At 44.9% G+C, this 23,681-nt stretch overlaps 1 protein-coding gene across 4 annotated transcripts in view; it reads right to left on the reverse strand.

Moving 5' to 3' along the window:
• LOC117363173 overlaps positions 1–23,681 on the reverse strand; it is a 96,904-nt gene that overhangs the window by 56,847 nt on the left and 16,376 nt on the right. For 3 of the 4 annotated variants that reach the window (XM_033950544.1, XM_033950541.1, XM_033950543.1), the window contains exons 1-2: positions 15,102–15,194; positions 11,094–11,949 (exon numbers count right to left, since the gene is read on the reverse strand). In XM_033950544.1, the coding sequence (XP_033806435.1) occupies positions 11,094–11,900 (807 nt within the window). In that variant the 5' untranslated portion in view covers positions 11,901–11,949; positions 15,102–15,194. Of the gene's footprint in view, positions 1–11,093; positions 11,950–15,101; positions 15,195–23,681 lie in introns of those variants that run through there. The other variant, XM_033950542.1, reaches the window with a different exon arrangement.

Consider the following 23,681-nt stretch of genomic DNA (forward strand, 5'->3'; position numbering starts at 1 on the left):
TTGCTTACCGTAACATGTGTTATTCGGGGACAGCAGGCAGATATTCTCACATGTGGCAAAGTGCACCATCACCTCAAGCCACCAGCGAAGCCTCGAGCACGCCCGCACGAGTGCCCTCACTGCACCCCAGAGGAGGTGGGAGGGATGTTCTTAAAACAATTCTGTTTAATGATGCTTTTCAGAATTAAGTTCTGAAATGGTTGTTATTATCCATTAACAGGGATACATAGATGGACTCTTTAAAATACCAGAAACTAGCCTTATAAGGCGAAAAACCCTTTACCTTGAATGTTTCTTTGCTTTTAAAAATTGTAGTTCTCCCCCTTTTCTCCTGATGTCTCTTGGAAGTCAGTATTAACATTAGTATTTTTATATGTCTTCTTTGTTAATATCATTTCTTAATGTAAATTGCTCAGAAATTATATAAGCGTTTTATCAAATTTTTAATAAAACTTGGAAACTTGGAACACCTGTTATGGTAAGTAACTGTTGCTATTATCTGGGTTTCTGCATTGGCCACTGTGAAAACAGGAGACTGGACTAGATGGACCTTTGGTCTGACCCAGTGGGGCTGTTCGTATGTTCTTATATCAACTTATCGAGGCCATATTCCTGAACCCAGAATTGCCAAGTTCAAGAGAGACTGAAGATCCACAATCCTCTGACCAATTTGCTTATTTTCTTTTAAGGTATGAATAAACATGTGGATAACGATCAGCCAGTTGATGTAGTGTATCTAGTTTTTCATCCAGCCTAAGAAAACTCATGGGATAGCAGGCAATGTTCTTTTGTGGATTAGGATGGATCTATCATTCCTTTCATAAGGCAATCGCCTTAGCTTGCACAGTTGAGGGACAGCAGCAGGCACGTTCCAAATGCCCCTGCAGTGCCACCTCCCATTTCCCCGAAATATTTCAGGCCTGGGCCAGTCTATGCAGAAGAAGCCATGTTGGGGGTGGGGAGAGCAATCGATCTAAGTCCCCTTCCCTCTTACCTGCTGAATAACTCACTGGGAGCCACCAGCAAGCGGCAGCAGCAGCAGGGTCTCTGTTTCCATGGCTACCTCCTCCTTCTCTAGATGCATTTCCACTTCAGAGAAGGTGGCGGTGGTGTTCGGAGGAGACCCAGCTGCAGCCAGGAAAGACTCTGCTGCTGATCAGGAAAGCTTGGACTGGCAGGGAGAATGGAAGGAGGATGGGAAGGGAGAACAAAGGCCAATCAGATGGGGGCAGGGAGAAAAATGGAAGGGGGAGTGAATTAGAGAAAGAGAGAGGCAGCTAGGGCTCGAAATATCCTTCCTTGGCAGATAACAACGACTGATGAAATTCAAACACCATTTCTTGAAAACAGGAATGCAATGATTGTTCTTTAGTAATAATCATTGGAATTGATTTCTTTTTAAACTCTGTCATAAGGATATTGTAAGTAGTTTGATTCCTCAGCACTTCTGAAAACTGCCTTAACACTGGACTTTTGTGGCTTATTTAAGAGCTAATTATAATCATTATTATTTTCTTCATCTATGGATTATTGAAAGTGTGTATTTTCTTCTGTGCAGCTCTGTATTTCCTTAAACAAGATGTTCTTGTTCTGTTTCTGAAATTACAAATAAATAATGTTTTAAAAACTGGAGACAAGTTTACACAAGTATTTTTCTGCATAAAAAGCTTTATGTGCAGAAAAGGGATGTTCTGAAATCACGGACTGTATGTGCATATGAAAGCACACATTTACACCTTCGTCACAACCGGTGTGAAAACTTGTGCATGTGAACTTACACACTATTGGGTGCCTCTGAGTGCTTAATATACAGAAGCACATTGGCCTAGATGTTGGCCCATTCTAAACTAAACTAAACTAAACCTTAAGTTTGTATACCGCATCATCTCCACGGAAGTAGAGCTCGACACGGTTTACAGGAATTACTAAAGAAAGGAACTCCAATGGGAAGAAGGAGGGCTTGGTAAAAAGGGAGGAAGGGGGGGACTAAGTAGAGTGGGGAGGGAGGAAGTGGTTACATTTTAGAGAAAAGCCAAGTTTTCAAGTGTTTTCTGAAACGTTGGAGTGAGGGCGAACTTCGAAGAGGGGCAGATAAGCTGTTCCATAGCTCGGTGATCCTGAAGAGGAGGGATGTTCCAAGTCTTCCTGTATGGGAGATGCCCTTCAAAGAGGGGAATGACAGTATTAGTTTTTGAGTGGATCTGGTGGAGTTAGGATTCGGGGAGAGCCAAGATAGTGGAAACAGGGGAGGAAGGATGCCGTGTAGAGACTTGAAGGCTAGGCAGGCGCATTTGTAGTGAGCCCTGAGGAGCACTGGGAGCCAGTGAAGCTTAGACAGAAGCAGGGAGACGTGGTCGAATTTGCTTTTTGCGAAGATTAATTTAGCCGCGGTGTTCTGAATCTGCTGAAGTCTGAGAAGATTTTTTTTGTTAGGCTTATGTAGATGGAGTTGCAGTAGTCCAGTCTAGATAGAATAACGGATTGAACGAGCATAGCAAAGTGTTGTTGGTGGAAGCAGGATCTGACTTTCCTTAGCATGTGAAGGTTGAAAAAGCATTTTTTTACTAAGGAGTTAAGGTGATCGTTGAAGGACAGTGTAGAGTCGATGATGATTCCCAGAACTTTGCTTGAGTGCTCAAGCTGCAGTTTGGTGCCAGAGGATAATGGGATGACGGTGGGCAGCTGATCCAGTTTTGGGCCTAGCCAGAGTAATTTAGTTTTGGTTTCATTAAGTTTCATTTGAACAGTGAGAGCCCAGGATTGGAGATTCGTTATACAGGAGGAGATGTTGTCGGAGAGGTTGGTGAGGTTGGGATCAGTCTCAAGGAGGATAAGGATGTCATCGGCGTAAGTGTAGAGTGTCTCAAAGGGGGACAGTTGGAGGAGTTTCAGGGAGAACATATAAACATTGAAAAGGATCAGGGATAGAGGTGAACCCTGAGGAACTCCACAAATCGGTTTCCAAGGGGAGGATGAGGTACCGTTCATGTTAACAGAGTAGGAGCGTGAACGTAAGAACTTCGAGAACCAGTCTAAGACTGTGGAGTGAATGCCGATTTCCGAAAGTTGGAGGATAAGTATGTCATGATGGACAATGTCGAAGGCTGCAGAAAGATCAAATTGAAGAAGGACAGCGGACTTGTTGCAAGAGTGAAGATGTTGGACTTTAGAAATTAAAGAGGCCAGAAGGGATTCAGTGCTAAAGTTGGGTCTGAAGCCATGTTGGTAGGGTAGAAGAAAGGAGAATCTCTCAAGATAGGATGAGAGTTGGGTAGCTATGATGGACTCCAGCATCTTGGTCAGAAGAGGAATGTTGGCTATTGGGCGGTAGCTGGACGGTGTGGAGGGGTTTAGATCAGCTTTTTTCAGTAGGGGAGACAATGCAATGTGTCCCATTTCTACAGAAAAAAGGCCTGAGAGTAGGGCGGAATTTATAAGTTTGATGAGAGCTGAGATGGCTTGTGTGGGAATATTTTCATATAAGTAGGAGGGGAAGGGATCCAAGGTACAGTTGCAGGATTTTAACTTGAGGCAGAGTTTGGAAACTTGGGAGTCGGAGACGGGATCGAAGGCAGTCCAGGATCTATCGGCTGGGATATGGTTGGCTTCGGATGGATTCGTGTTGGAGGCGGCGAGCACCAGAGTGTTGTAGGAGGGTGTTGGAGGGAAGGAGCATCTTAAGGTGGTGACTTTCTCATTTAAAAATTTAGCTAGTTCATCGGCAGATGGAGAGGAGGGGGTTGTGGCGGGATCGTGTTTGGAGGATACGGAACGCCAAATGTTGAACAGTGTATTGCTTTGGTTGTTGGATCTGGAGATTTTGTTGCCGTAGTAGTTCTTCCTTGATTTTTTTAATTCAGTATTGTAGAATTTAATATTCATCCTCCAGGTCTGTCTGTCGGAGGGGGATTTAGATTTTTTCCATTTGCGTTCTAGTAGTCGACATTTTTGTTTTAGTTGTCTATGGTATGGAAGGTACCAGGGGGCCTTGCGGGAGTAGGAGACAGTTTTGGTGGATAGAGGAGCTAGGGAGTGGTAGGTGGTTTCCGAGAGGGTGATCCAATTGAGCCAGTTGGATTCAGGGCTTGGAGGATTGGGAGTGGTGGAAAGTAGGTTGAGGAGTTTGTTCCAGAACAGGTCGCTCGCAATTTTTTTGCGGAAGGTAATGGGATTGGGAGTGCGCGGTGGTGGTTCGAGGTGAGACATGAAAATGGGGAGGCAAAAAGCCCCTAGGAAGTGGTCGGACCAGGGGACAGGTTCCCAGCGAGTGTCATCAACCGAGGTTTTGTAGTCGGTGAGGTCGAGGAAGCTGATGATGTCTAAAGTATGCCCCTTTTCATGGGTTGGGGAGAGAGCCGGGGGTGGGAATCCTAAGGAGGTGAGGAAGTTGTTGAGATCAATAGCATCCTTGTTGGTGGTGTCGCTCATGTGAAGATTAATATCTCCAATGATTAGTAGTCTTTGAAATTTGAGGAAGGCGTTAGTGATAGTCTCAAGGACGAGGTCAGAGGATTTGTTCCAGGGGGATGGTGGACGTTATAATAGCAGGATACCCAGTGGGTGTGGATGGAGTTCGTCATTGACAGAGGCTAACATGTATTCTAGGGAGGCATGGCTACCCTTTTCTAAAAGTTGGACGTCGAAGAATGATTTGTGGAGGAGTGCCAGGCCACCACCTTTACGATTGATTCTGGGGGAGAAGAGGCCTTGGTAACCGTGAGAACAGAGTTCGTTTTGAGAGAATAGGTCGTCTTTTGTGATCCATGACTCAGTGATGAATAGGAATCCGGGATTGAGATCTTCGAGAAGGTCCTTCAGGATTTGGGTTTTGTTGCAAGCAGATCTGGCGTTGCAGTAGAGAGACGGGACTGTGGTGAGAGAGTCTGGGGCGTGGTTGGGAGGTTTGGCAGGGGAGATGGGCTTCTCTGACTGATTTTCCAACAGCGACTGATTCACTATTAAGTTTGCATGCAAATCATTTGCATGCAAACCCATGCACAGAGCCCTAACAGTAGTGATAGGGGAAGCAGCCTCCTGTCACTGTTGTCAGGGCTTCTGCTGGGTGGTTGGTTTTTTTTCATGCCACAGATATTTTGCATGTATTACACACGCAAAATATCTGTCCCATAAAAATAAAAAAATCCCCTACCGCTAGCCCTTCCCCAACAAATGCCCCCCACCCCCACCCCCACCACCGACGTTTGAATTCTGCGGTCCCGCTACCAGCGCTTCAGCCAGGAACACAGAACAGAAATATTTGTTAAGCAATTCATCCTTTTCTGTATCAGCTTCTACATATTCCTCCCCTTCACCTTTGAGTCTGACAATGCCACTTTTGCACTTCTTCCTTTCACTAATATATCTAAAAAATGTCTTGTCTCCCCGTTTTACAGTGTCAGCTATTTTTTCTTCCATTTGTATCTTTGCTTTCCTGACTATACGACCACCAATTTGTCCTTAACTTCCCATATTTCCCAAGTGGTGGCCACCTCCTTCTACTACCTGCAACAGCTGAATAAACTACGCAGGTGTTTTTCAGAAGCCGACTTCTCCCCGCTGGTGTTTGCCTTTGTACTGTCGCATGGACTACTGTAATGGTCTATTTTCCGGCCTACTGCTTAAGGATCTAAAACAACGGCAAAGAATACAAAATGCAACAGTGAACCTTGGCCCTTTCGAGCACATCTCCACCACAATGACTGAAGCACACTGCCTTCCGATCAAAGAGCAAGCCATATTCAAGTTGTTAGTGTTTGGCTTCAAACGATTCCATGATATTATGCCACAATACATGTCAGGCCGCACCTTGAATACCTTGTGCAATTCTGGAGGTCGCACTTCAAAAAACGATGTAGCGGAATTAGGAAAGGTACAGAGAAGGGTGACGAAAATTTAAAAAAGGGATGGGTCGACTTCCTTATCAGGAGAGGCTAGGGCGGAGACTCTTCGGCTTGGAGAAGAGACGGCTCAGGGGTGATTTGATAGAGGTCTATGAAATACTTAGTGGAGTTCACTCTTTCAAAAATGCTAGGACCAGGGGGCATGTGATGAAGCTACTAAACAGACCGGAAAAAATATTTCTTCAAACAATGTGTAATTAAACTCTGGAATTCATCGTTGGAGAATGTGGTGAAATCAGTTAGCTTAGCAGGGTTTAAGAAAGGTTTGGCTAATTTCCTAAAAGAGAAGTCCGTAAAGAATTTCCTAAAAGAGATGGCTCAAGAAATCCACTGCTTATTCCTAGGATAGGCAGCATAAAATCTGTTTTACTACTTGGGATCTAGCCGCAAAGGGTTTGTTATAAATTGTTGTCAGTGATACATCAGAGCTTGTATGGATCTGTTCCTTTGAATTTTCAATCTTTCTGGGACGTGTATCAGCTGAGGAGGAATTTAAGGTCTGAGGGTACTATGAGATCAGCCTCTGAAATGGAGAAAACTATTAAATCCAGAGTGGCAATGCTGTCCGTAGCAGGGGGTCAAATTTTGAAATTCCCTCCTTGGTATCCTGAGGACCTTTTTCCGACCGCTTACAATTTAGAAAGGCTGTTTGTGGAGGGTTTGTTGCTTTTTTTTTTAACTCCTTGGTAGATTTATCTTAAGAATTCTAAGCTGTGATTATTGGGATGGCTAATGTGTACATTTTTTTGAGCTCTCGAAATTATTTTTAGAGGATGAGGTTGCTATGTAATTGCAATGTTATTTGAATGCTTTGTAAATGTATTGTGTGTGAATTATTAGGAATGTTTTTCAAGTGTTAACCGCTTAGTTTTAGGCCAGTGGTCTCAAACTCGCGGCCCCCCAGGTACTATTTTGAGGCCCTCGGTATGTTTATTGTAATCACAAAAGTAAAATAAAACAGTTTCTTGATCATATGTCTCTTTAGCTATAAATTACAATATTATTATTAAGACTTAGCCAAAAGGAAAGATTTATAAACTATAAAGAGTTTTACCTCATGCAAAATTATTTCTTTAATAAGACGTTAACTATTTTTCCTGCAGCCCTCCAAGTACCTACAAATTCAAAATGTGATCCTGCAAAGGGTTAGAGTTGGAGACCACTGTTTTAGGCGGTCTAGAAATATTAGAAAGAAATACTGTTGAAAACAGGATCCTGGGCTTGATGGACCTTCAGTCTGTCCCAGTATGGCAATTCTTATGTTCTTATATACCACCCAAAACAATCATTCCGATCTCAGCACGAGAATTAGCTTAGTATGCCGCTAGTATATCTTCTCCACTTAGAAAGTGCTCACAAATGATTTTGCTCCCATTCATTGGCAAAGCTGTGGAATCAACTACCTCACCAGATCAGAGACATAGACAACCTCCTATCCTTCAGGAAATTGGTGAAAATGGCCTCATTCAATAACCAACTCAGTCCATAAATTAAGTACCAGATCTTGCGTACTTAACTATCAGAAGATTCTGCTTGATGATTCAGAAGATGTCGCCTGAAAATAATTGTTGCCTAGAAATGAACTGATCTGGCCACATGTAAACCTTATATTACTCCCAAGTACTCCCAAGTACTCTCCTCCACACATAACTTGATTCTAGGAGACTTAAACCTCCATTTAGAAGATCAATCATCCAAACAAGCAACAGATATACTGTCATACCTCAACTCACTATCTTACCAAATTCTCAACCCAGAACCCACACACGAAAAAGGTCATCAACTAGATATAGCAGCTTATTCATCTCCAAACCAAAACACACAAAATATTCACATCTCAAACGGGTTCTGGCACCCCACCCTCTGGTCAGACCACTTCAAATACTCATTCACTATCAATTGGGCTCAAAACAACAACAAACCCATCCCAAAGAAATCACACATCATGATCAGACCGAAAATCGAACCTAACACAGTCTGGAATACTGTCGACCCCAAAATCGAACCCAACAACCCCAAAGAATTCATAAACAGCTGGCGGACCCTAAGTGAATCTACACTAAACGAACTAGCTCCAATAAAAAATAAAAACAAAATAGACAGACCATCTAACAAATGGTTTGACGACGAACTCTTACACCTAAAAAGGAAATGCAGACAATTAGAAAGAACATGGAAAAAACAGAAACACAATCATACCAAAGAAGAATGGAAAATCCAAATAAAACAATACAATACCAAATTGAAGGAAAAACGGAAAAACTTCTACTCTAAACTAATCGGCACCGAAAAACCAGACACAAGAAAACTCTTTGATATCATAAAAAACCTCACAGATACTAAACCATATCTTGCCACCCAAGGAAACCAAACTCCCACAGCCACTCAATTAGCGGACTACTTCAAACTCAAAATCCTCACAACCAGATCCACATTCAACAATTCAAGAACCAACATAGAAGAAATACAAATCAATCACACAAAAGACGAAGCAATCCCAGCAGACAGGACCTGGACAAATTTCCCAAAGATACAATGGTCAGACTTGAACAGACTTTACAAAAAATACAGCAAATCCTCATGTGACTTGAATAATTGCCCCTCATACTTATTAGCTACAGCTTCCACCAAATTCAAAGCTAGCCTCACATTATGGCTCCAAACTACACTAAGTGAAGGCCATTTCCCACCGGAATTAGGAGAAATCATAATTACACCTATCCTGAAAGATCCCAAAGGTCCCACAGACAATCCTGCAAACTACAGACCAATCGCTTCAATCCCATTATACATCAAACTAACAGAAGGCCTTGTCGCACAACACCTCTCCAACTACCTTGAAGACCATCACATACTACACCCCTCACAATCCGGATTCAGATCTAACCATAGCACAGAAACTCTACTGGTATCACTATTAGACACTGTCCGACAACACCTCAGCATAGGTAACAAACTGCTTCTCATTCAACTTGATCTCTCAGCGGCATTTGACCTAGTTGACCACCACATACTACTCCAGATATTAGACGCAATAGGGATCTCAGGTAACGTTCACAACTGGTTCCAAAGCTTCCTAAAAACTCGAACATACAGAGTCAAGTCAAAGGAGCACATATCCGACCCATGGTCAAACCCATGCGGAGTACCACAAGGATCACCATTATCACCAATATTATTCAACCTCTTCATAGCATCCCTCGGCATAACCCTAGACGCCCTAAACACAGTATCATTCAGCTACGCGGATGACATAACTATCATCCTCCCATTTAACAGTCAAGACCCCTTACCCACAAACCACTTGAAAATAATAATGGAAACGGTAGAAAAATGGATGTCAAGTCATAAACTAAAACTGAACACGGAAAAAACCAAATTCCTCCTTCTAGAGATGGAAAAAAAACCATCTTTCACTGAACTAGAATTAAATACAATCAAGTACCCAATGCAAAACACACTCAAAATCCTGGGAATACAACTTGACAGAAATTGCACAATGCAGAATCATATCCACAAAGTCATCCAAAGAGCATTCTTCACTATGCGTAATCTGAGAAAAATAAGAAAATACTTCAACAAAGATCAATATAAGTTATTGGTACAATCCCTGGTACTAAGTATGTTAGATTATTGCAACAGCCTCTACTTGTCTTGCCCAAACTATATGTTAAGACAACTGCAGTCGGTTCAGAACACGGCCCTCAGACTCATCTACTCCCTTGGCAAATATGACCACATCACCAACGCATACCTAGACTCACACTGGCTACCAATAAAAGCAAGATCCCAGTTCAAATTCTACTGTCTACTATACAAAGTAACACACGGAACAGCACCCATATACCTAAATAACAGACTACACCGTAACCTATCTCATAGATTAAGGAGAACTCGGAGCCTATTCATTCACCCCCCTCTCAACGGAACAAGACGAAAGAAAATATACGACAGACTTTTAGCGACACAAGCAGCAAAGATTGATCCCACCATCAACAATCTACTGATAAATTCAACAGACATCAAAATATTCCGAAAAGAAATCAAAACTCATCTCTTCAAAAAACACTTTCCATCATCATAACCCCTCAACAACAATTAGAAAATACTCTCATGACCACCACCATCACCACCATAGCAATACATCAGAACCCTGACTTTCATTATTTCTGTTCATCACAACAACCTACCAGAATCCTGACTTTATTATATCTACTCATCACAACTACTTATCACAATCAACTATTAGCTTTCAAGATCTTCCGAAAAACCCAGATTAACAATTGTATCTTGACACATTCTTGAATCTATGTACTGCACCGCTACTGGAAATGTCCAGTCTCATAAATTGTAATCCGCTTAGAACCGCAAGGCACAAGCGGAATATAAATCACTAATGTAATGTAATGTAATGTAATATAGGGTTACCAGACATTTGGGAAAACCTGGACATGTCCTCTTTTTAGAGGACATGTCTGGGTACCCAGATGGACTTTCTAAAACCTGCAGTTTGTCTGGGTTTAGGAAAGCCCCGTCGCGTCTCCCCCCTAACCTCCTGTTTTGAACTATTCGTCTATTAATGTAAATGCATATTTATCTAATCTAATCTTCCATTTGTGGGTCGCACATAAACTATACTGTAGTCTGTATAACCCATAATTTTATTTTACCATTGTAAAAAGTCAGTGGAGGGCGGACTTGATGACTCAGTGCAAGTCCTAAACACTGCCATGTCATCCAAGAGCCAATAATCAGCTCTACTTAGATGGTCGGGAATGGCCTCCAACTATCTAAATAGCACACAGCCTGCTATCTGCTGATATTCATCTCACTCTGAATATCCATCTTAGTGGATTGGCTGTGGCTAAGTTTGGTGGCCAAAGACAACTGTCATTGAGACTTAGCTGACTAGCTGCTAAATATTGGCATAGAAGGCTGTGTCCTAGCCGGCCAAAAATAGACCGGAATTTCAATGTCAGTGGCCAGATATGGTGCCGGCATTGAATTTCCAGTTTCACCACGGACTTACCTAGGACTGGGTTTGCTGCAATGGCTTATGTCACTGTAGGGTAATAAGGGCTACATGTTATTGACCTGGAAGCTTCAAGGGACAGGACGAAAACTGCTAGAAAAGAAAATCCGATGACTTTTGCCACCTACTTAAGGTCACAGTACTAAAGGCCCTGGTGTTACCTGAGAGCTGCTGGAGATTTTGCCTGAGGAGTTGCTCTCCAAGGTGCTAAATTCTGAGCCGTGTTTCTCAGGCCAGCACGCTGATCTGTGTGCTGCAGACTCTGACGTTGACGAGGATCCAGAATTGGAAGAGCTACCACGTGACCTACTCTTATTTTGTGAACTATGGATCTGACCAGCTTCACATGTCTTAGGCAAAGACTGTTGGCTATCTGTGCGGTGTATCAGACTAGTCTGTGTATGGTTTTTGGAAGAGGCACACTTTGAAGATGGCGAGTTGATTTCCTCAACATGACCCGCTGTCCTGGACTCCGTTTCAGGATAATCAACAGCAATCGTACTTTTGTTATAACCCTGATGTGTAGGGACTCTAAAATTAATCTCATCTCCTACAACATCATCTACAACGTCTTGGATTATACCTTCCTTGGGTGCATCTGTTCTCCAGGTAGACTCCCGGTCTATACTTGGAGTACCTGCAAACGCACGCTGAGATTGTCTCACTCTTAACATCTTCCACTCAGGCGCCGGCAGAGAGTCAGAAGAAGCCACAGATAAAATACTTTCAGCAGAGCCTCCAAACTTAGACCTGAAGTATCCGAAGGATGTCTTCCCCAGTGAACCTGTTAGTGTCTCCAGACTCCTGGCTCTGTCACTTAACCCTTTTAGTTCTGAAGAAATGTTTTCTTCTGAAATCTTCAGCCACTCCTCCAGTGAGGCAGGCAAAGTATCTCTTTGAATGTGGACGTCTTCCATCAGAGCATCAGTATTTTCTGAGGTCACACTGGAAGATGTAGTATCCACCATTCAGTCAAGTTTGGGAAGGACTTGAAATTCCTTGACGACGAACACAGACCTAAAGGATAAAAAATCACAGTCAATTTCTCTTATACATGCTAATAATAAGAAAGGCAAATTCTATGACACTGATAAATCAAGCAAAAGCTGACTGCCTTTCACTTACATCTCTTTGCTTTAGCCAACATTTACAGAAAATGTATTTAGGTCTATTGCCCAGTTCCAACAAAAGAGGCTCTACTGGGCAGGGACATGACAGGAAAAGAACAGGTCTTGGCTTGATGGAGCTCATTTGACGAAAGTCCATTAAGAGCCCATGGCATAGCAAGGGTGAGAGGCGCCCCTCCCCTGCCCTCATCTCTTCCCCCTGCTCCTTCCTCCATCTCCCCTGCCGTGCACACCCACCTTCTCTTCCCCCATTCCTCTAGTTCACTGCCGCAAGTAACAACTTCAACGTGCTCCGTGCAATCCCGGCGGCTTTCCCTCTGACATCACTCCCTATGCACGGCACCCGGAAGTGACATCAGCAGGAGAGCTGACGCAGTCATGAGGAACATGTTGCTCGTGGCAGTGAACAACGAGAGGTACGGGAGAAGGGAAAGAGGGTGCACGCAGGGCGAGGGAGGAGGGAGCAGTGAGGAGGAGGGGGGACGGCGCCCCTTGGTGCAGAAGTTACGACCTTCAGACAATGCAGCATGACAAAATGACCAGGTGTTGCTCAAGTGGCCCTCGAGATCACGGACTTTGGGGGTACATGAAAGACAGAGTGGACGCACCTCCACTATCTGCAACTATGGATGATCTGCAGGAACGCATCACTGAAGCTATAAACGTGATCAAGCATCCGAGCTCGATTATCGCACCGATGTTTGCCGAGCAATAGGTGGGGCGCACATCGAGTGCATGTATAAAACTTTAGGAGTTGATGAAGGTGTAGCCTCAAAGGCGAAAGAATATGCCAATAATTTTGGTTTTGTAACCATTTAAAATCAAGGAGTGTTTTTGTGGGCACCCTATGTATAATCTAGATAAGTTAATCATTTCTTAATGCTATAAGAACATAAGAATTGCCTCTGTCGGGTCAGACCGGAGGTCCATCGTGCCCGGCAGTCCGCTCACGCGGCAGCATGTTCCTCATTATTTTATATATAATGTGCTGTGTTTTTATAGTTCTTACCTCTTATTGTAAACCGCACTGAACCAAGAGGTAAATTTTTAGCATTACTACGCCACTGTTAAGAACGATACGTATGCGCTAGTGTCCAACTGCATTAAGGGGTTTTGGCTATGAGCAGCTAACTGTAAAGCAATATGAAAATACAGGTTTTGTCGCTACTGGCTGTTATGTAAAAATCAGCAGCTTCTCTGCAGTAAAGTCCTGCGTTAAGCCATCGTAACAGCAAATTTTACTTTACTTTAGTTAAAAAAAAAAAAAAAAATCCCTTAGTTTGCTCATGTGGATAACAAGATCATTAAGAACATTATTCTTTAGCTCTTTGGGATTCTTTCCTTCAAATATTATGGGTCAGGTAGCTGCACCCTGTATTTCTAAAATACCAAAGGGAACTTCCTGGAAAATAATAATAATAATAACAGCTTATATACCGCAATACCGTGAAGTTCTATGCGGTTTACAAAGATTAAGCAAAGGTACAAATTGATTGACTTTAAGAGGGGAGGAAGAAAGAGGGTTACTAGGACAGGAAATCCATTTTTGAGGAGAGAGTGATCAATAGAACAAGTTAATTGCTCTAGAGGGGAGAGAGAAGAGAGGATCAGTTGTCCGGATTCTTTAGGAACAGGTGGGTTTTCAGACGTTTCCTAAATTCCTCATAAGTAGTGGACGAAAGCAATTGTTCTAGGTCTTTACCCCATGATGCTGCTTGGTGCGAGAGAAGAGGTTCATGGTGTTTTTTCAGTTTACAACCTCTCACTGGGGGGGGGGAAACGAAGTTGGAATGTGAGCTTGTCTTGTGTCTGTTGGCTGAGAAAATAAAGCATAAGAACATAAGAATTGCCGCTGCTGGATCAGACCAGTGGTCCATCGTGCCCAGAGGTTCGCTCACGCGGCGGCCCTTAGGTCAAAGACCAGCGCCATGAGACGAGCCCTACCTGCGCTAGTTCCGCAGGAACTTGTCCAGCTTAGTCTTGAATCCCTGGAGGGTGTTTTCCCCTATGACAGACTCCGGAAGAGCATTCCGGTTCTCTACCACTCTCTGGGTGAAGAACTTCCTTACATTCGTACGGAATCAATCCCCTTTTAACTTTAGAGAGTGCCCTCTCGTTCTCTCTACCTTGGAGAATGTGAACAGTCTGTCTTTATCTACTAAATCTATTCCCTTCATTATTTTGAATGTTTCGATCATGTCCCCTCTCAGTCTCCTCTTTTCAAGGGAGAAGAGGCCCAGTTTTTCTAATCTCTCACTGTACGGCAACTCCTCCAGTCCCTTAACCATTTTAATTGCTGTTCTCTGGACCCTTTCAAGTACCGTGTCCTTCTTCATGTATGGCGACCAGTGCTGGACGCAGTATTCCAGCTGAGGGCGCACCATGGCCCGGTACAGCGGCATAATAACCTTCTCCAATCTGTTCGTGATCCCCTTCTTTATCATTCCTAGCATTCTGTTCGCCCTTTTCGCCACCACCACGTCTACCAGTACTCCCAAGGCTCTTTCCTGGGGGGGTCTCTCCGAGTACTGCATGTATAAGATTTTTGTTTCTCAGCTCGGTCCTGGAAGACCTCCCCCCCCCCCCCCCCGGCCAGTCAGGTTTTCAGGCTGTCCACAATGAATCTGCTTTGATCCTGTTTTTGGCTATATATAAAGATTTGAATAAACATAAACTTGATTTGCATACACAGTCTTCATTCTATGCAAATTTCTTTCATGCATATTCCTTGTGGATAGCCTGAAAATCTGTCTGGCCAGGACCGAGCTGAGAAACCCTGGTTTAGATAAGCCAAGAGTTAGGCTCAGCACTTGAAGGTCAGGAAGGGACACTGCCACCTGCCCACCAGCACCTCTGCTAGCCACAGAGAAGCAGCTCCACCGCCTGACGCATTAACAGGGAGACAAAAGTGGGTGGAATGAAAGATCAAGAGGGGAAAGCAGGGATGCTGGAAAATCGAGCGCTCAGGGGAGGGTGGGGGGGCAATTCCACGGCTGCATGCGACCCCCCTCCTCCCCGTCGCTGTCCTGCACCCACTCCTACCGTGCGAAAGCTCTCGGGGGTCGGGACCCGCTTCTCTTCCGGGCGATCAGCGCGCTGCCACTGACCCGTGCGGCCAGCTGAGGAGAGGGGGCGGGGCTCCAAGCCGGGAGGAGGGGCGCAGAGTCCCTAGCAACCACTGCTCCTGGCAACCGGAGTGGAGAGTCCTTAGCAACAGCCCTCAGCGGGGAGGGGGGAGGCAGAGAGTCCCTCCCCTCCCTCCCCCCCTGCGCGGTGCTGGATTTGCATCCGTAACACTAGCGAGAAAGGCAACGGGAACCTGGATTCAAAAGTCAACAGAGCCAACATTTGATGCCTTTTGAATCACAAAGATCCAGCTACAACTACTACTATTAACCATTTCTAGAGTAAGAAAACAGTCCCTGCTCCAAAGAGCTTACAACTTTGCTTTGAAATGTAAAGTAAAGCTTAACCTGCTCTGCCCAGTAGCTCAATCCTTTCCTGCCTGTAACTCACTCTTCTCCGGAGATTCCCTGCAGGATTTCATTCATGAGCAAAAATAGGAAAGTTGCATTTAATATCCTTAGGTAATTCATACAGCTCAAGCCCTGCCATTTTCCAAGTTAATTATTAGCAAAAGGATCTTAATTCAGATTCCTACAGTATGAAGCAGGCTCAGACATTTGCCAGACTGTCTCCATTCATCCTGTAAGGGTGCATTCTTAGTCTGTGGCCTACTTTTCATTTGATTACAATGCTCCTGTAAATTAGAGAATGACACGGGGACAAATTTTTCCCCGTCCCCACAGGAACTCATTTTCCCGTCTCGTCCCCCGCGAGTTTTTTTCCTGTCCCTGCCCCGTTCCTGCAAGCTCTGTCCTCACACATTTTAAAATCATATGTGTTGGAGCCCTGGGGTACACCACTAGTCACTTTCTCCCATTTATGCCCACTCTCTGCTTTCGGTTTTCCAGCCATTTGCCTATCCATCTTTGTATATCCCCCTCTATGCCATGGCTTTGTAGTTTCCTGAGAAGTCTTTCAAAGTTCCACATGAAAGACTTCTCAGGAAACTACAAAGCCATGGCATAGAGGGGGATATACAAAGATGGATAGGCAAATGGCTGGAAAACCGAAAGCAGAGAGTGGGCATAAATGGGAGAAAGTGACTAGTGGTGTACCCCAGGGCTCGGTACTTGGGCCGATCCTTTTTAATATTTATATCAATGATCTGGAGGAAGGAACATCCAGTGAGATCATCAAGTTTGCAGACGATACAAAACTATGCCGGGCGATCAGATCGCATGAGGATCATATTTATGGGTCACATTGTAATTCTGGGTCTAAGGGGAGTACACACTGTAGTTCTGGGTATATGGGGAATACACATTGTAGTTCTGGGCCTAAGGAAAGCACAAATAACGCAAACAATGCTAAAGGTGTTCAAATAGCTCAAGCAGAAATATCCCCATTGAGACATAACAGAAATACAACATGGAGGGCTATGTACGTCAACGCACACAGTTTAGGAAACAAGATCCTGGAATTGGAAACAGAAATAAGGAATGCCGACCTGGATGTGGTGGCGATATCCGAGACCTGGCTCACAGACTCCCACGGGTGGGATATGGTCATACCGGGTTACAACTTGCTTCGCCGGGACAGGGAGGGCAGAATGGGAGGAGGTGTAGCATTATATACTAAAGATGACATTAAGGTCACGAGAATCACAGATGTCCAGTACACTGGGGAATCCCTTTGGGTTAATTTGGCCAGAGGGAAAGACAAATGCTTGTATCTTGGCATAATTTACAGACCCCCAAGACAACAGGATGACCTGGATATGGAAATAATCGGAGATATAGAAAATATCACCTTGCGTGGGGACACAGTATTGCTAGGTGACTTCAACATGCCTGATGTGGATTGGGTTACACTTACCTCTGCTTCCGGAAGCAGCAGGAGGCTATTAAACACTATGAAGGGAGCAAGACTCAGGCAACTGGTGTTGGAACCAACAAGGGATCAGGCAATACTGGACCTGATACTTACCAATGGAGAAAGTGTCACAGAGGTCTCGGTGGGCGACACATTGGCCTCCAGTGACCACAACATGGTATGGTTCAATCTCAGGAAAGGTTTCACTAAATCTACCACACTGACCAAGGTCCTCAAATTCAAGGACACAAATTTCAAAGAAATGGGAGACTTCGTTCACCAGGCGCTACAAAGCCAAGCTGAAACTGATAATGTGGAAGAAATGTGGTCGACTTTGAAAGCCACCATACAAGAAGCAACAAACCGCTATGTTAAATCAGTAAGTAAACGGCGAAGGAACAATAAGCCACAGTGGTTTACTGCAGAGATCTCAAACCTCATCAAGGAGAAGAAAGAAGCTTTCATCTCTTACAAAAAATCAGGGAAGCAGGACTCTAGAGCAGACTACCTGACCAAATCAAAAGCCGTCAAAACAGCAGTCAGAGAGGCTAAATTCCACATGGAAGAGTCTCTGGCAAAGAACATCCAGAAGGGAGATAAATCCTTCTTCAGGTATATCAGTGACAGAAGAAAAAACTCAGGCGGGATTGTAAGTCTTAGGAATCCAGACGGAGACTATGTGGATAAGGATTCGGAAAAAGCCCAACTATTAAATGAATACTTCTGCTCAGTCTTCACCCGAGAAGCGCCGGGGCTTGGCCCTCAGCTACAGACAAGGGTTGGCTCAGTTGACCCTTTTAGTGACTTTGAGTTTACGCCCAGCAGTGTCTACGGTGAGCTGTCAAAGCTCAAGGTTAACAAAGCAATGGGGCCGGACAACCTGCACCCCAGGGTGCTTAGGGAACTGAGTGATGTCTTGGCGGAGCCACTGTCCGCGCTCTTCAACCTCTCCCTTAGTACAGGCAGCGTCCCGTTGGACTGGAGGACGGCTAACGTCATTCCACTCCACAAGAAAGGCTCAAAGATGGAGACAGAAAACTACAGACCAGTGAGTCTAACATCGATAGTGAGCAAACTAATGGAAACTCTAATCAAACACCAATTGGATAAAATCCTGGATGAAAAGAATCTACGGGATCCCCGACAACATGGATTTACTAAGGGGAGATCATGCCAATCCAACCTGATCAGCTTCTTTGATTGGGTGACGGAGAAGCTGGATATTGGGGAGTCCCTGGACATCGTGTACCTGGACTTTAGCAAAGCATTCGATAGCGTACCACACCGCAGGTTGCTGGGCAAGATGAGTTCTATAGGATTAGGTGACACATTGACGCAATGGGTTGGGAACTGGCTTGGAGGTAGGCTTCAAAGGGTGGTGGTGAATGGCACCCCCTCCGAAATGACGGAGGTGATCAGTGGAGTGCCACAGGGCTCAGTCTTGGGCCCAATCCTATTCAACATCTTTATAAGGGACTTGGCAGAAGGGCTTCGAGGTAAAATAACATTATTCGCCGATGACGCCAAACTAAGTAATGTAGTGGGCAAATGCACAACAGACAAAGATTCAGTGCCCGACAACATGATGCACGACCTACTCCTGCTGGAGCGCTGGTCTAGGACATGGCAACTCAACTTCAATGCCAAAAAATGCAAAATTATGCACCTGGGCAGCCAAAATCCATGCAAGTCTTATACCCTTAATGGCGAGATCCTAGCAAAAACGGTAGCAGAACGAGACTTGGGGGTGATCGTCAGTGAGGACATGAAGTCTGCCAATCAAGTGGAGCAGGCTTCATCCAAGGCAAGACAAATAATGGGTTGCATACGAAGGGGTTTCGTCAGCCGTAAGAGGGAAGTCATTATGCCATTGTATAGATCCATGGTGAGGCCCCACCTGGAATACTGTGTGCAATTTTGGAGGCCGCATTATCGCAAGGATGTGCTGAGACTGGAGTCGGTGCAGAGAATGGCCACCCGGATGGTCTCGGGACTCAAGGATCTTCCATATGAAGAACGGCTTGACAAATTACAGCTATACTCGCTCGAGGAGCGCAGAGAGAGGGGAGACATGATCGAGACGTTCAAGTATCTTACGGGCCGCATCGAGGCGGAGGAAGATATCTTCTTTTTCAAGGGTCCCACGACAACAAGAGGGCATCCGTTGAAAATCAGGGGCGGGAAACTACGAGGTGACACCAGGAAATTCTTTTTCACTGAAAGAGTGGTTGATCGCTGGAACAGTCTTCCACTACAGGTGATTGAGGCCAGCAGCGTGCCTGATTTTAAGGCCAAATGGGATAGACACGTGGGATCTATTCACAGAGAAAGGTAGGGGAGGGTCATTAGGGTGGGCAGACTAGATGGGCTGTGGCCCTTATCTGCCGTCTATTTCTATGTTTCTATGTTTCTATGAGGATAGAGAGAAACTCCAGAGCGACTTGTGTCGGTTAGAAAAATGGGCGGAGAAATGGCAGATGAAGTTCAACGTGGAGAAATGCAAGGTAATGCATTTAGGCAGTAAGAATAAGGAATACGAGTACAGAATGTCAGGTGCAACTCTGGGAAAAAGTGAACAAGAAAGGGACCTGGGTGTACTGATAGATAGGACCCTGAAGCCGTCGGCACAATGCGCGGCAGCGGCAAAGAAGGCAAATAGAATGTTGGGCATGATAAAGAAAGGAATCTCGAGTAGATCGGAGAAAGTTATAATGCCGCTTTATAGGGCAATGGTCAGACCACACTTGGAGTACTGCGTCCAACATTGGTCTCCCTACCTAAAGAAGGATATAAAACTGCTGGAGAGGGTGCAGAGACGAGCAACAAAACTGGTGAAGGGTATGGAAAAACTGGAATACGAGGACAGACTTATAACACTAGGATTATTCTCCCTTGAGAAAAGGAGACTGCGTGGGGATATGATCGAGACCTTCAAAATACTGAAAGGAATCGACAAAATAGAGCAGAGAAGATTATTTACGTTGTCCAATTTGACACGGACTAGAGGACATGTAATGAAGCTAAGGGGGGACAGGTTCAGGACTAATGTCAGGAAGTTCTGCTTCACTCAGAGAGTGGTTGACACCTGGAATGCCCTCCCAGATGAGATTATTGCGGAATCGACCGTCCTAGGCTTCAAGAGCAAACTAGATGCATATCTCCTTAAGAGAGGCATGTAAGGATATGGTGGACTATAAATTACGACAGGTGTACACCTGGCAGGGCCTCCGCGTGTGCGGATCGCCGGACTTCATGGACCGAAGGTCTGATCCGGAGATGGCATTTCTTATGTTCTTATGTTCTTATGTACAGGAATGGGACAGGCACAGCGACAAAACTTGCGGGGATGGGGCAATTGAGCTCCTGCGGGGACGGGGAAAAATTTGTCCCCGTGTCATTCTCTACTCCTGTTGCAACCTGCAACTAAGAAAGCCAAAGCATGCATAAGCAAAGTGGATTTCCTTACATAGGGATCTGGAGACATTTTCGGGAAATGGGAAGATAAGTTAGCCTATGTCAGGGGTGCCCAAATGGTCGATCGCAAAGGCAACGCAAGTCGATCGCGTTGCCTTTGCGATCTTTTTCTCCCTGCTGCTTCCCCAAGCCAGGGCTGGCGTGTACAAGCGCCGGATTCACAAGACTTCTCCTCCGACGTGAATTCTGACGTCGGAGAAGAAGTTCTGAGCCAGCCAATCACTGCCTGGCTGGCCTGAAACTTCCTCCCCAACGTTAGAATTGACATCGGAGGTGAAGTCTTGCGGGCCCGGCACTGTGGTGGCTTGGGGGTGGGAGTAGGGAAAGAATCGGGGAAGTGGAGAAATCGGCACGATGACTTGGGGGAGGGCAGGGGGAGAGAGAAAGAAAGGCAGAAAGAAAGAGGGGGAGCAGGAGGGAGAGAGAAAGAAAGAGGGGGGCCAGGGGGAGAGAGAAAGAAAGGCCGAAAGAAAGAGGGGGGTGCTAGGGGGAGAGAGAAAGAAAGGCTGAAAGAGGGGGCCAGGGGGAGAGAGAAAGAAAGGCAGAAAGAAAGAGGGGGGCAGGGGGAGAGAGAAAGAAAGGCCGAAAGAGGGGGCCAGGGAGAGAGAGAAAGAAAGGCCAAAAGAAAGAGGGGGGCCAGGGGGAGAGAGAAAAAAAGGCAGAAAGAAAAAGGGGGGGCCAGGGGGAGAGAGAAAGAAAGGCAGAAAGAAAGAGGGGGGGGCCAGGGGGAGAGAGAAAGAAAGGCTGAAAGAGGGGGGCAGGGGGAGAGAGAAAGAAAGGCAGAAAGAAAGAGGGGGCAGGGGGGAGAGAGAAAGAAAGGCAGAAAGAAAGAGGGGGGCCAGGAGGAGAGAGAAAGAAAGAAAGGCAGAAAGAGGGGGGCAGGGGGAGAGAGAAAGAAAGAGGGGGGGCCAGGGGGAGAGAGAAAGAAAGGCAGAAAGAAAGAGGGGGGGCCAGGGGGAGAAAGAAAGAAAGGCCGAAAGAAAGAGGGGGGCAGTGGAAGAGAGAAAGAAAGGCCGAAAGAAAGAGGGGGGCCAAGGGAGAGAGAAAGAAAGGCAGAAAGAAAGAGGGGAGCCAGGGGGAGAGAGAAAGAAAAGCAGAAAGAAAGAGGGGGGGCCAGGGGGAGAGAGAAAGAAAGGCAGAAAGAAAGAGGGGGGGCCAGGGGGAGAGAGAAAGAAAGGCAGAAAGAAAGAGGGGGGCAGTGGGAGAGAGAAAGAAAGGCCGAAAGAAAGAGGGGGGCCAGGGGAGAGAGAAAGAAAGGCAGAAAGAAAGAGGGGGGCCAGGGTGAGAGAGAAAGAAAGGCCGAAAGAGGGGGCCAGAGGGAGAGAGAAAGAGGGGGGGGGCAGGGGGAGAGAGAAAGAAAGGCCAAAAGAGGGGGGGGCAGGGGGAGGGAGAAAGAAAGGCAGAAAGAATGAAATATTGGCTTTACAGAAGAAGGAAGTGCAACCAGAGACTCATGAAATCACCAGACAAAAAGGTAGGAAAAATGATTTTATTTTCAATTTAGTGATCAAAATGTGTCTGTCTTGAGAATTTATATCTGCTGTCTATATTTTGCACTATGGCCCCCTTTTACTAAACCGCAATAGAGGTTTTTAGCACAGGGAGCCTATGAGCGTCAAGAGCAGCGCTGGGCATTCAGCGCAGCTCCCTGTGCTAAAAACTGCTATTATGGTTTAGTAAAAAGGGAGGGAGTATATTTGTCTATTTTTGTATGGTTGTTACTGAGGTGACAGTGCATAGAGTCATCTGCTTTGACCTCTTTGAAAAACCCCCGGAATAGGACTGATAATTAACATTTTCTCTGCGTACAGTGTGCTTTGTGTTTTTTAAAATTTTATTGTTGGTAGATCATTTTGACTTGGTCATTTTAAAAGTAGCTCGCAAGCCCAAAAAGTGTGGGCACCCCTGGCCTATGTATTTATTTGGATTTTCTGAAAATGCATCTGTTTGTGGAGTCCCCAGGACAGATTTGGGAAAATTGCCCCAAAGCCCTTCAGAATCATGTTAATAGTGCAGGGAATAATTCTATAAACTTGTTGCTAACAATTATACCAGAGATTTTCAAATATTTTTGTCACACAGCAAATTGTCAAGACAGGCCATCAGTGTTTTAAGGATATATGTCCTCTCCATCCCCCCTTTACACACTTAACTTTCCTTAAAAACTAGACTTTCTTTCTGAACAGCTGTGACTGTGTTCTTTGAATTGTTCACACACATGGCTAAAGTGATTTTAAATACCGGCTCAGCCCAGCAAACTCACTTGATCTTTTTAGCTCGATTTCTTTTCTACTTCTGAGGGGTATGACACTGCTTACACTTTTCTCTCTATCCATCGCTTGATCCCGGTTTTCTGGAAACATCACCCTACCAGACCCGGAATTCCTTCACAGTTACGATCTATGAGTAATCTTGTTACCTGTCAAACCGAGGTCCATGATGCCCATCTTCAAGCTCTGTTTGTAGGTCTATTCAAAATAAATCTCACTCTATATGGTTATCTTCAGTGCTAGGTTAGACTGAATTTGTTTCACTGCGCTGCAGTGATCTTACCCATACTAGAGGACTAGAAGACATTATTAAAGATAAGTGCAGGTCTTTTACCTAATAGTTTTGTAAATTTTTTTGAAAGAAATAATATTTGAGAATAATTTATTGAACGGAGTTTTTCAGACAAAGGAGGTGTTTCCTATGACAATTTGCCTCTTGGAACACTGAGGTCTTTTCTCCGGATATTCTGTATACCTGCTATTTTGAAATCTCTGGTAATGAGGTTCAGTATATGAATATCTATGTAGTGGTTTTATATATTTTTTTATATTCAGCTTGTGTGGAATTATTGTTTGATAGAACATAAGAACTGCCATACTAGTATCCTGTTTCCAACAGTGGCCAACCCAGGTCCCAAGCACCTGGCAGAAACCCAAAGAGTAGCAACATTTCAGAGCTGAGATTGTGATGTCATAATGCCTCATTCCACTAATGCCTAAGAGCCAACCTCAGTGGTGGTGTCACAATGGCTCAACTGTCCTGTACTTGGCTCACATAAGAACAGTCATGCTGGGAGAAACTGAAGGTCCCTCAAGCCCAGTGTCCTGTTTCCAACAGTGGCCAACTCAGGTCCCAAGTACCAGATAGAAACGCAAAGAGTAGCAACATTCCAGAGCTGAGATTGTGATGTCATAATGCCTCATTCCACCAATGCCTAAG

This window comes from Geotrypetes seraphini, chromosome 6 (genome assembly GCF_902459505.1).
Source record: "Geotrypetes seraphini chromosome 6, aGeoSer1.1, whole genome shotgun sequence".
Lineage (NCBI taxonomy): Eukaryota > Metazoa > Chordata > Amphibia > Gymnophiona > Dermophiidae > Geotrypetes > Geotrypetes seraphini.